We start from the raw sequence: 12,870 nt of genomic DNA on the forward strand, positions 1-12,870 counted from the left end.
GATTTTATAATATAACTTTCTTGAACATCTCTTTATCCCCCCTATACTGGATTTAACTTCTTCATAACAGGTAGCCTACTCGCTTATTATTCTGTTTTTCCTTAATTGTCTATTTTATTTCTAAAAGCTGATACGCTTTACATTATTAAATGACTGAAAATGGAATGTTCATGATAATTTCAAAATTGGAGTCAGAAGTTAATAGAGATAAAATCCAATCACAAAATTGATGAAATTTCATCCATGTAAAACAGCCTCCCATTTATTTGCGTGTATCTTCAGTGCCAGAGAAAAATCTAACAGCTCCATTCACTGAGATCCATTTCCTTCAAAATGAATTATTTGGTTTTTCTAGAGAACAATGTTGTATAAATTAGTCAAACATTTTGGGTACTCACATAATCAAAATAAATCTCACATTTATTTTATTGACACATCTCTCTGATAAGTGCAAAAAATTTAATAAAGTTACTAAGCATATAATTAGCATATAGCATATTATTTCTAAGCATATAATTATATGCACAATAAAGTACAATTGATTATTTATAAGAAGTTCTCTTTTTTTTTTTTTGCTATTAGCATCATCACTAAACTTTTTTGGGAAGCAAGTGGAAATAATCACAAATTATTATTCAAATACAAAATTAGTTGTGTTTACCAAAAAGAGAAAAATGTGTACTTTGCAATACATATTAAAATGATGTTTTTTCTTTTTCTAGGACATACAGAGGAAGAGCATATTTTAAACGGCAATATTATAAACAAGCAACTCAAGATTTTTCTGTGGCAATTCACTTAGATCCTAATAACTGGTTAGCTTTGTATTACAGAGCCTGCTTATTTAGAAAGAGTAGCCCCTTTAGAGCACTGCAGGATTATAGTGTTTCAGGTACTGCACCTTCAACTACACATATATAGGAATTTGATCTGAATTTCACTTTCAGAAAATGTAGTACTAATATGGGAGGATTAATGTACTATGTATATTTTTATGTAGTTAAATATAGTTATATATTAATATATATTTATGTAATATGTATTTTTATATATATTTACAAGCTACAATGGTTTAGCTAAAGTGTTCCTAGTATGCCCTGTTAGTGAATGTGAATGTGTTTGTACTTACATGGGTGTGTAACTTTGGCAATGGGAGAATATCATATCAAAGAAATTTCTTTTTATATATTGAATTCTGAGGTTATTTCTGGAAATACAGACCTATTTTCTAGTCAGCTTGCAGTGAATTTTCCTGGTGGGCTGTGTCCTACTCCATAGGTCCAGTCCATTGATTAGTCAAATTCAGAGTTTTTTAACCCTTACACTAAAAATGAGCTTTGAGAATCCTTAGTGACAGGATGCCAATAGCTAAAGGTAACCATTTCCACTTTACCCTGTATCAGTGTATTCTTGGTATATCAATAGGCCCAGCACAATTCTGGGCATAGAGTAAACACTCAGTAAATGTCCCCAACTGAATAAATTAACCCATTTTGGTTGGGTAATTGTAGCGAGAGACCAACATTCCAAACATGGCTGTGTTCCCCTGGGTGCAAAGTGCTAGAACCCTATCATTTTAGACAAGGCAGTATCTAGAGATTAAGAGACAACTAGACTCTTATAAAGAGAATTGCACAGCTCTGAGACCACCCTTCCCATGAATATTCAAATAAAATAACTCAAAAGTCCATTTTATGTGTTGAAAGGACTCTGGTGTTCTCTCTTCTAAGGATTTTTGGAAAGGAAGACTAAGTTAAGTTCTTATTTAATTCTCTTATAATCTTTGCATCTAATTTCTGCTCCCTGATTGATTCTCCATTTTTGTTCATCCACACAATTCTTGTGGTTACTGTTCATGAACATTTTGGGGTTCAAAGGATAAATTTAACAGAAACAATTTAAATTTGAAGGTCAAGCGCACCCCTTTTTCTTAAAGTTTATTTCTCTCTGTCAGCCCTGTCTATCTGCCACCTGGCCAGACTCCTTTCTCTTCAGCCATCTAAGCCTCTTTCTCATACTTCTCTCTTTTTCAAGTTGTGGAATCTTCACTCCCTCTTTTCTAGACTACCATAATAATACAAAATCTCTGTCATTTAATTATTCAGAGCAGACCAGCTTGATTTTGGCTTTAATCCTTGTCTGCAGCCTAGCCTGAAGAGTTTTATCTTCCTCATTATAAAAGGACCCTTAAGATTGTTTTCCAAGTAGTAATAATATCTAACATATATTGGGCATTTGACTACTTGCCAAATGCTATTCTAAATGCTGTATGTGGTGTTTCAGTCAATATGCAGAGTAATGCTATGAGGTAGGTATTATTTTCATCCCTGATGAAGAAGTGGAGGCCCAGAGAAGTGAAGTAATTCTAATATTTTTTTCCCTTCATAGAGCAACCCCGAAACTGCAGCCGAGTTGCTTTTTGCCAGCCAGTCATACCGTGAATGGAGCAGTCAGACTGCTTTCATGGGATTATTTATTTAATCTGTATGATTGTTGCTTACACTAGATATACTTCCCAAAATCTAGTACTGTGAGATTGTGTTCCAGACTAAGCACTATGCACATTTTTGGCAAAACTTTCCCTTCTTGGCCAGAATGGGCTTGAGAAGCTTAGAAGACATGGATCAAATATTGTGGAAAACCCATATAATTCCCTTCACTTTTGAAAAAGTGAAGGGAAAATTAGGAAGTGAAGAGATGTGAGATGACCCCTAGACCAGTTACAGATGAGAGACACACACCTGGAGAACTGAGAGAAGAACTGAAGAAGATTCACACTCCTGTTATTTGGGACATGCATAGTCAAGTTGCCTGCCTTAACTCCAAGCTCTGCTGACCTTGGAGTAGCCTCTTTGAGCTGCCCTTCTGTGTTGTTGAGTAGTATCCTGATCTCTACCATTTACCCCAGTCTGGGGCTGTACCAGAGCCTTTTTTATGGCCAATAGCAATGCCCTTCTGATAATGAACGGGTCATTAAGGGCAAGGGTGCTCTTCCATCTGCCATCCACTAATGTGACTCAGAGATTCCATCTTTGCATTGACTTGCAGCATGACTGTGGTCAATGAACCTAGCTCCTTTGCACTTAATCTCTTCATCTATGAAGTGAGTGGACTATCCTGGATTACCACCAAGATTTCTTCCAATTTTAATGAGTTTTCGAACCTTGATAGTCACATTTTTACTTATAAACACATACATTTTTATGTGAATGTTACTTTTTACTCACCAAATATATTCATCACAGACCTGTTTTATGAAAAGTTAAAGTGTAAGAATAAGCAATAAGAAGGGTGAAGACTAAAATATAACTCAGATATTTTTGTTCAGAACCTGAGTAAGCTATATGTCTTTATTTTTAAGCTCTCATAAACGATGGCTATGAGAATCTTGGTTGTTTTCTACATCGGGGCATACTCTATGCAGATCTAAAACTTTGGTTGCTGGCAGTCTGTGACTTTGAAACTGTTATTTCTCTAGAAAGGTACGTTTTCCTTTTATTCTTATTGATTTCACTTTGGTATAAAATTAAGAAAAGAATGAAAGAAAAAGCCCTTTCCCCTCATCATTAATAACTTTATAAAATGAGACATTTATAAAGCCATCTTAGAAACAGAATACTACTTCTGAAAATAAGACAACTTCTAAAATAAGACCTGTTCCTGACATTGGTTTGCCTCAGATACTTTTGCAAATTTTAGAAGTTGCATGCATTCTATGAGAGGAGTCCAATTCACAGATAACAACACAAAGTTATTAACAGCAGTGTGGGGATACCCAGGCTAGGGCTTTTTGAAGTTAACTTCATGAAAAACTGTCACCAACTTTTAAAATAATGAGAGGGGCGCCTGGGTGGCTCAGTGGTTTAAAGCCTCTGCCTTCGGCTCAGGTCATGATCCCAGGACCCGTCCCATACCCGGTTCTGTGCTCAGCAGGGAGCCTGCTTCCCCCTCTCTCTCTGCCTGCCTCTCTGCCTACTTGTGATCTCTGTCTGTCAAATAAATAAATAAATAAAATCTTTAAAAAAAATAAAATAATGAGAAAATATTCTGCTTGATACTGCTATGCACAACATATGACTCAACCGGAAGAAACTCTCTATTTAGAACTTCTGACTTCATTTTGCATCGCAAAGCAAAAAGAAAGAAACCAATTCCACTAGAACATAGGTTCAGGAAGAAATAAAGACTGAGAATTGCACACACTAGTCAGAAGCCTCAGCTCTAAAACACAGAATTAATTAATTTCCTTTCTTTTCAATGAAGCATTCATTAAAATGAAAGGTGTCAAAAAAAAGTAACAGAGCATGCCAACTGCCAACCAGCAGAATGTTTACCTGGCTTATATAAGGTAAACTTTAAGTTTGACTCAGGAAAGGTAGAAAATGGCTCCATAATGGCCCCAGTAGTTTTCTTTTGGATATTTTTGAGCCAGGAAGGGAAGGAAAAGAGTTTAAGTTGAAAAAAGCCAAAAAATGGGCAGTACAAACTTTGATGTCTTTTAGGCAAAGGGTCTAGGCTTCTAATGAAACTGGGCTATAGGATATGTAGTTTTCCTCATTTTGAAATAGAGGCATTGGATCAAGTAATTTCTAAGACCATTTATGTATTGAAAATTTTTGGATTCTAAGAGGGAAAAAAATACATTTAGTTTATATAGAAGAGAAGCTGGGTTATACCTATGTGGAGAGGATTTTTAACCCCAGGCCTTGGGAGTATTACTGTTTCTGTTACTCAGGGCAAATACAATATAGCCTGAAGTGAAAATTTTAAATTGAGAAAAACTAAATTTGTAATTCAAGATAAGTCAAGATTAAGTCAAGAAAGAGTAAAGTATTGCCTGAGGACTTCAGGAATTCTGTTCCTAGCATACTCTTTACAAATGTTGATTCTCTACTAAGGATTTTATAAAGGTGTTTATAATTTTTAATAGAGAATAGTTAATTGATTTACTTTGCTTTAGTAAAACATTAAAAAAAAACCCTGTTATATATTGATGTATGTATTTCACTAGGTTCATTCAAAATTGAAAAACATTTGAAATAATTAAAATGTCTAACAAGGTTTTGCTTTCTCATTTTTTTTTTAGAACCCTTATTTTGGCTTACATAAATATTGGCCTCATACATCTGCTATACTTGGATAACTACTTTGAAGCCACCTTGCATTTTTCTGAGGCTATTAGACTTGATCCTTTATATATTCAAAGCTATATTTGTCAAGCAGAAACCTATCAGAAGGTATTTAGGTTTTGAAAACCTCGATTTAAAAATTTTTTAAAATTTTCTGGAAATCTACCTGTTCAATATAATTTTAGCTATTAATGTACTTGTTTTCAGTTAATTATAGAGATTAATGCATTTTCAAGCAACAAATATTACATAGAAGTAGTTAATATAATTACCTATGCATAAAGACTCTACTTATGAGGCATGAATTTTTGTCTTTCATTTAAAAAAAATAACTTTTTTCCTTATTCCAAAAATAATATATATTTCTTTCATGCAATATATGTATGTAAATAAGTTAAAAACCATCCATAATTTTATTCTCTAGAGACAACTGCTGTTAATGTTTTGCAGTCTGTTGTTTGGACTCTGCGTGTGTGTGTGTGTGTGTGTGTATAGTGAGTAGGTGGGTTTGTAGAATGGGATCCATGCGTATAATGAGATGCTACTCATTCACACTTACCTTTAATATTGTTTAAATTTTATAAGTTACTTAAATTAAAAAGTGTAATTTATCTTTAGTGTTATGAAGTCAAACAATGCAATAAATAGTAAAAAAGTCCTCTCTGATTCCAATCAAATCGGACTTTCCAGTGATGAACACTACTAACTGCTGTTTCTATCTTTCAAGATAGATATCCACTAACCATCCTGCCCAAAACACTGTCATTCCTCACCAGGATTATTGCAGGGAACTCTTGGTCTTCTTGCTTCTGTTCTTTACTACTTTTTGATGGATTTTTCAACACAGCAGCTATAATGATCCTATTAAAACACAAGTCAGATTATTTCACTTTGCCCAAAACCCTTTAATAGTTTCCCTTGCACTCAGAATAAAAGCCAAATCCTGCAAAAGCTAAAGGTCTGCAAGAGCCACAGGAATTGGCTCCTTATTACCTTTCTACCCTCGTCTTCTAGAAGTTCTCTAATCACACTGGTTTCAGTCAGGATAGCCTAGTTTGTGCTGTGGTTAAACATATACACACACTAACACATATAAACACATACAGCAAAAAATCTCCAAAACACTTAAAAAAATCACTGTAACAAAATAGCAAATGTTTATTTCTTGCTCATACTGCTTGTCCACCGAGAGTTGGCTAGCGGGTCTTCTCCACTGTCCACATCTCAGGACCCAGTGTGACTGGAGTCCCACACAAAGTCCTTCCCTCCCTAATGATGGAGGTAGAAGAACCAGGGCAGACTTAGTATTGCCTCAGGGAAAGTTTGCTCTTCACTATTGCTGGGGAAGGGATGGGCATACTTCTGGTGTGTGGTCTTTTTGCTTAACTCCATGTTGATGGAGCTGAAGGCTTCTGGAGAAGTTGGAATTCCTTCTGGGCACACTTACAAACCAAAGCACCAGCACGATATCAGGGTATAAGGACATATATTCAAAGTCTCATTATTCTTAGGAGGAAAAAGTCTACGTGGTAATGGTTGAATAAATTGTGTTGTAGTCATACCATAGAATACTATGTAGTCAATAAAAACAGTAATTCAAATGATACCAGTATTGTCGAATAAGAAAAGCAAGATTCAGAAAAGAGTGTGCACAGCATGATCTCATGTAAATAAAACAATTGCAAATCAAACCCTGTGTTTGATATGCATATGCCTACTATGTGTGTTCAGCCTACAAAGAGAATCTAATCTAAGGCTGCCTGGAGAAGTCCTACCCCAGGACAGCTTATAAAGATGTGACAGTGAGCCTCCATCTTTGCCAAACAGGGTTTCCTCAATGCATAGATACTGGAACAGGTGGAACAATGCAGACATAATGAAATTAGATGGTTTATTAATTACACAAAGTGGAGCAGGATCAGCTTGAGAAGCACTGAAGTTCTATGGAAATTCTCAAATTTATTTAAACACATTTCATACTCCCTACTTTTAGATTCCTTCTTTTGACTCCATCCACTATTTCCTCCAGACAGTTTGTATATTTCAACAGATGCTGCCTACTTCTGTGCACAAATTAGTTCTGTGCATTCTCCTCTTTGTATCACTATGTCAGTGTTGTAAGAGGAGTTGTTGATGTCCCAGGTTCATTTTGCTGGGGTCTCTATAGTCCTCCTTTTGTGATACTCCCAGTGATAGTAGGTTTTTTTCCCCCACATTTGTACAAACCCAGATTATGCTCCTGTGACCTGTATTAAGGAAATAATCAATGTTTACTTTACATTATATATTGATTTTAAACATATAATTTCCATTGTTCTTGTATTTTGTTTTATTCATTCACTTACTTATTAAGTGCAAACTTGTTATTCCTCCCTTATTTTTTTTTTTAAGATTTTATTTATTTATTCAGAGAGAAAGAGAGTGCACATGTGCAAGCAAGGGGAGGAGCAGAGGGAGAGGGAGAGAGAGAATCTCAAGTCGACTCCATGTACTGAGCGTGGATCCTGATGCTGGGCTTGATCTCATGACCCTGAGATCATAATCTGAACTGAAATCAAGAGTTGCTCACTTAACCAACTAAGGCAACCAGGCGCTGCTTTCCTCTCCTATTTTTAAGTAGAACTTACTTGTAGTTTTTATTTTACCATCCTTTGCATGCTAGTTTATTAACTAGCATGGAAAAGGTGGAAAAGGTGTTCTGGTTAAAGGAGAAAAACCAAAAAGCTAACTGAAAAGGGAAAACAAACTATAAATTGTGATATAACCACATTTATGTGGTTTTAAGGAACCAAAGACTTTGCATCATAAACTTAAAAAAAAAAACTTTCCTGTATCTTATTTGCTTTGATGATTCTTAAAAAATGTGTATTAGGAAATTTTCTTGCAAAATTTCCATACTGAATGGTGGGAGGGAAACATCAGAAGGGAAGCAATCGGTATTATAAGCAAAGTTTCTGTTTATCACTCAACAGCTACGTAAACCGAAAGAGGCAGTAAGAGAGTTATCGCGTGCTATCCACCTTCAGCCAGATGGAATCCAATTATATATAATAAGGTATGAACATAGAAATGGAGTTCTTCTTTGGATAACTTAGCACATGAGCTAGCTGTTGAGATCTTTACTTCCCTCTTGATCCTTCTAGCTCCTCTTTTTGCATTTACTCTCCCAGCAATGGCCTTCTTCTAATTAACGGGTCAGATATAGCTATTGTATTTATTAAATTTTAAGATAATTTGTATTATGAAATAATCAGATTTCCCCTTTGCTCTATCCTTGCATCAAAATACAACTGTTTAAGCTATGCTATGATCCAGTAATCTCACTACTGGGTATTTATCCATAGAATACAAATCACTAATTTGAAGATATATATGCATCTCTATGTTTATTGCAGCAATATTTACAATAACCAAACTATGGAAACAGCCCAAGTGTTCATTGGTAGATAAATAGATAAAGAAGATGTGTATATATACAGTGGGATATACTCAACCACAAAAGGAATGAAATCTTGCCATCTGCAAAAACATGGATGGATCTGGAGGGTATAATGCTAAGCAAAATAAACCAGCCACTCAGAGAAAGACAAATACCATGTGATTTCAGTCATTTGTGGAATTTAAGAAACAAAACAAGGGGGGTGGGGAAGAGACAAACCAAAAAACAGACTCTTAATAAGAGAACAAACAGAGGGTTACCAGAGGGGAGGTGGGTGGAGGGGATGGGTGAACTTTTTATGGCTGAGCAATATTCTGTTGCACATATATACCGTATCTTCTTAAAAACTGAAGTGTTGTTGATATACAATGCTACATTAGTTTCAGGTGTGCAACATAGTGATTCAGTAACTCTTTATTTTGTTTTATGCTTACCATAAGTGTAGCTATCAACCAAATAATCCTATTACAATACTATTGACTCTCCTTCCTATGTTGTATCTTTCATCCCCATGATTTATTCATTTCATCACTGGCATCCTGTACCCCCCATTCTCCTGCACCTATTTTACCCACCCACCCCCTCCCCTCTGGCAACTATTCTCTGTATTTATGGGTGTTTCTGCTTTTGTTGTCTGTTCATTTGGGTTTGGGATCCAAATGATCCCCAAACTGCTTTTGTTGTTTGTTCATTTGGTTTTCGGATCCTACATGTGAAATCATTCAGTATTTGTCTTTTCAGACAATAATACAGTATTTGTATACAATACAAATCATATAGCATTTGTCTTTTCAGACTTAATAATCTACTGATGGGCACTTAGATTTCTTCCATATCTTAGGTGTGGCAAATGATGTTGCAATGACATAGTGGTGCATCTACTGTTTTGAATTAGTGTTTCATTTCTTTGGATAAATACTCAAAAGTGGAATTGCTGGATCATATGGTATTTATATTTTTAATTTTTTGAGGAACTTCCATACTGTTTTCCATAGTGGCTGTACCAATTTGCATTCTTATCAACAGTGTACAAGGGTTCCTTTTTCTTCACATCAATATTTGTTATTTCTTGTCTTTTTGATAATAGCCATTCTGACAGCTGTAAGGTAATATCTCATTGTGCTTTTGATTTGCATTTCCCTGATGATGTTGAACATCTTTTGGCCATCCACATGTCTTCTTTGGAAAAATATTCAGGTACTTTCCCCATATTTAACCAGATTATTTGTTTTTTTTCTGGTATTGAGTTGTATGAGTTTTTTATATATTTTGGATATAAGCCCCTTATCAGATATAACATTTGCAAATATCTTCTTCCAGTCAGTAGGTTGACTTTTCATTTTGTTAATGGTTTCCTTTGCTGTGCAAGACTTATTATTTTTTAATTCAGTGCAGTCCCATTGCTTTATTTTTGCTCTTGTTCCTTTGTCTGAGGAGACAGATAAAAAAAAAAAAAAGTATTGCTAAGACCAATAACAGAGTTTTTGGTCTATGTTTTCTTTTAGGAGTTCTATAGTTTCAGGTCTTACATAAGATAAAGTCTTAGATCCATTTTGAGTTTATTTCTGTGTATGGTGTAAGGAAATGATCCAACTCATTCTTTTGCATATAACTGTCTATTTTTCCCCAGAACCACTTATTAAAGAGACTGTATTTTCTTTATTGCATAGTCTTGCCTCCTTTTTCATAGATTGACTGACCATACGTTTATTTCTGGGCTTTCTATTCTCTTCCGTTGTCTGTTGTCTGCTTTCTGTCAGTACCATACTGCTTTGATTACTATAGTTTTTTAGGATAATTTGAAATCAGGGAGTATGAAACTTCTAGCTTTGTTCTTCTTTCTCAAATTGCTTAGGACATTTGGGTTCTTTTGTGGTTTCATACAAATTTTAGGATTATTTGTTCTAGTTTTATGAAAAAAGCCATTGGTATTTTGATATGGGTTGCCCTGAATCTCTAGATTTGCTTTGGATAGGATAGTTTTCCATCTATAAGCACTGAATATCTTTTCATTGACTTGTGTCACCTTCAGTTTCTTCCATCAATGCCTTATAATTTTTAGAGTACATATATTTCACCTCTTTGTTTAAATTTATTCCTAGGAATTTGTTTCTTTTAGAAGCAATTATAAATGAGATTTTTAAAAAAATTTCTCTTTCAAATCTTTCCCTATTTAGTGTATAGAAACAAAAGATTTTTCTATATTCATTTTGAATCCTGCAACTTTACTAAATTCATTTATTAGTTCTAATAGGTTTTTTTTTTTGAGTATTTAGAGTTTTCTCTATATAGTATCATGTCATCTGCAAATAGTGAGAGTTTTACCTCTTCCTTTCTAATTTGGATGCCTTTTATTGCTTTTTCTTGTCTTGTTGCTGTGGCTGGGACTTTTATATTAAATAAAAGTGGAAAGAATGGACATTCTTGTCTTATTTCTGATCTTAGTGGAAAACTTAGTTTTTCACCACTGAGTATGATGTTAGCTGTGGGTTTAGAGTACAAAATTTAAAATACAGATCATTGAAAAAAAATTGAGTATTTTTCTTTCAGCTTCACTTTTCCTAAATTGTTTTTCATCACATCTGCATGCTAATTGGTCTATTTAGACTATATAAAATATTTATAATTTTTTCATTGTTTTTATCATACATATGTAAGTATGAATAAAAGTATTATAATTACAAAAATGTAAGTGACTTATTATAAGTCATTTTGATTTAGAAAAATTATTTTTTACTGCTTAGAATTAAAAAGGTATTATTTCTTCCAGAGGACAATATCTTCTTATGATGAAATGTTATGATCTTGCAAAGTTTACTATTTATCAAGTAGCAGAAATGAACAAAGGTAAATATAATCAATGCAAAATTATAATTGTCTTAATTGAAAAATAAATACCTCCTAAAAATGTTTTTATTTTTTATTTTTTTATTTTAATAAACATATAATGTATTTTTAGCTGCAGGGGTACAGGTCTGTGAATCGCCAGGTTTACACATTTCACAGCACTCATCATAGCACATACCCTCCCCAATGTCCATTTCCCCAACCACCCTCTCCTGTCCCCCCTCCCCCCAGGAACCCTCAGTCTGCTTTTTGAGATTGAGTCTTTTATGGTTTGTCTCCCTCCCAATCCCATCTTTTCATTTTTTCTTTTCCTACCTCCCCCCAACCCCCCCCGCCTTGCATCTCCACTTCCTCATATCAAAGAGATCATATGATAGTTGTCTTTCTCTGATTGACTTATTTTGCTAAGCATGATACCCTCTAGTTCCATCCACGTCGTCACAAATGGCAAGATTTCATGTCTTTTGGTGGCTGCATAGTATTCCATTGTGTATATATACCACCTCTTCTTTATCCATTCATCTGTTGATGGACATCTAGGCTCTTTCCACAGTTTGGCTATTGTGGACATTGCTGCTATAAACATTCGGGTGCACGTGCCCCTTCGGAGCACCACGTTTGTATCTTTAGGATATATACCCAGTAGTGCAATTGCTGGGTCATAGGGTAGCTCTATTTTCAGTTTTTTGAGGAACCTCCACACTGTTTTCCAGAGTGGTTGCACCAGCTTGCATTCCCACCAGCAGTGTAGGAGGGTTCCCCTCTCTCCGCATCCTCGCCAGCATCTGTCATTTCTTGACTTGTTATTTTTAGCCATTCTGACTGGTGTGAGGTGGTATCTCATTGTGGTTTTGATTTGTATTTCCCTGATGCCGAGTGATGTGGAGCACTTTTTCATGTGTCTGTTGGCCATCTGGATGTCTTCTTTGCAGAAATGTCTGTTCATGTCCTCTGCCCATTTCTTGACTGGATTATTTGTTCTTTGGGTGTTGAGTTTGCTAAGCTCTTTATAAATTTTGGATACTAGCCCTTTATCTGATATGTCGTTTGCAAATATCTTCTCCCATTCTGTCAGTTGTCTTTTGGTTTTGTTAACTGTTTCCTTTGCTGTGCAAAAGCTTTTGATCTTGATGAAATCCCAATAGTTCATTTTTGCCCTTGATTCTGTTGCCTTTCGCGATGTTCCTAGGAAGAAGTTGCTGCAGTTGAGGTCAAAGAGGTTGCTGCCTGCATTCTCCTCAAGGATTTTGATAGATTCCTTTCTCACATTGAGGTCCTTCATCCATTTTGAATCTATTTTCGTGTGTGGTGTAAGGAAATAGTCCAATTTCATTTTTCTGCATGTGGCTGTCCAATTTTCCCAGCACCATTTGTTGAAGAGGCTGTCTTTTTTCCATTGGATATTCTTTCCTGCTTTGTCGAAGATTAGTTGACCATTGAGTTGAGGGTCTATTT

The 12,870-nt window shown here is 35.1% G+C and overlaps 1 protein-coding gene across 1 annotated transcript in view; it reads left to right on the forward strand.

Moving 5' to 3' along the window:
• Positions 1–12,870, forward strand: part of TTC6 (tetratricopeptide repeat domain 6) — a gene marked incomplete at its 3' end in the record, with an annotated part of 209,867 nt that overhangs the window by 146,057 nt on the left and 50,940 nt on the right. Inside the window, exons 13-17 of the mRNA XM_080809740.1 lie at positions 723–892; positions 3,362–3,482; positions 5,087–5,237; positions 8,102–8,184; positions 11,339–11,415. Of these exons, the coding sequence (XP_080665866.1) occupies positions 723–892; positions 3,362–3,482; positions 5,087–5,237; positions 8,102–8,184; positions 11,339–11,415 (602 nt within the window). The remainder of the gene's footprint in view (positions 1–722; positions 893–3,361; positions 3,483–5,086; positions 5,238–8,101; positions 8,185–11,338; positions 11,416–12,870) is intronic.

This window comes from Martes martes (assembly GCF_963455335.1).
Source record: "Martes martes genome assembly, chromosome: 7".
In the NCBI taxonomy this organism is placed as follows: domain Eukaryota; kingdom Metazoa; phylum Chordata; class Mammalia; order Carnivora; family Mustelidae; genus Martes; species Martes martes.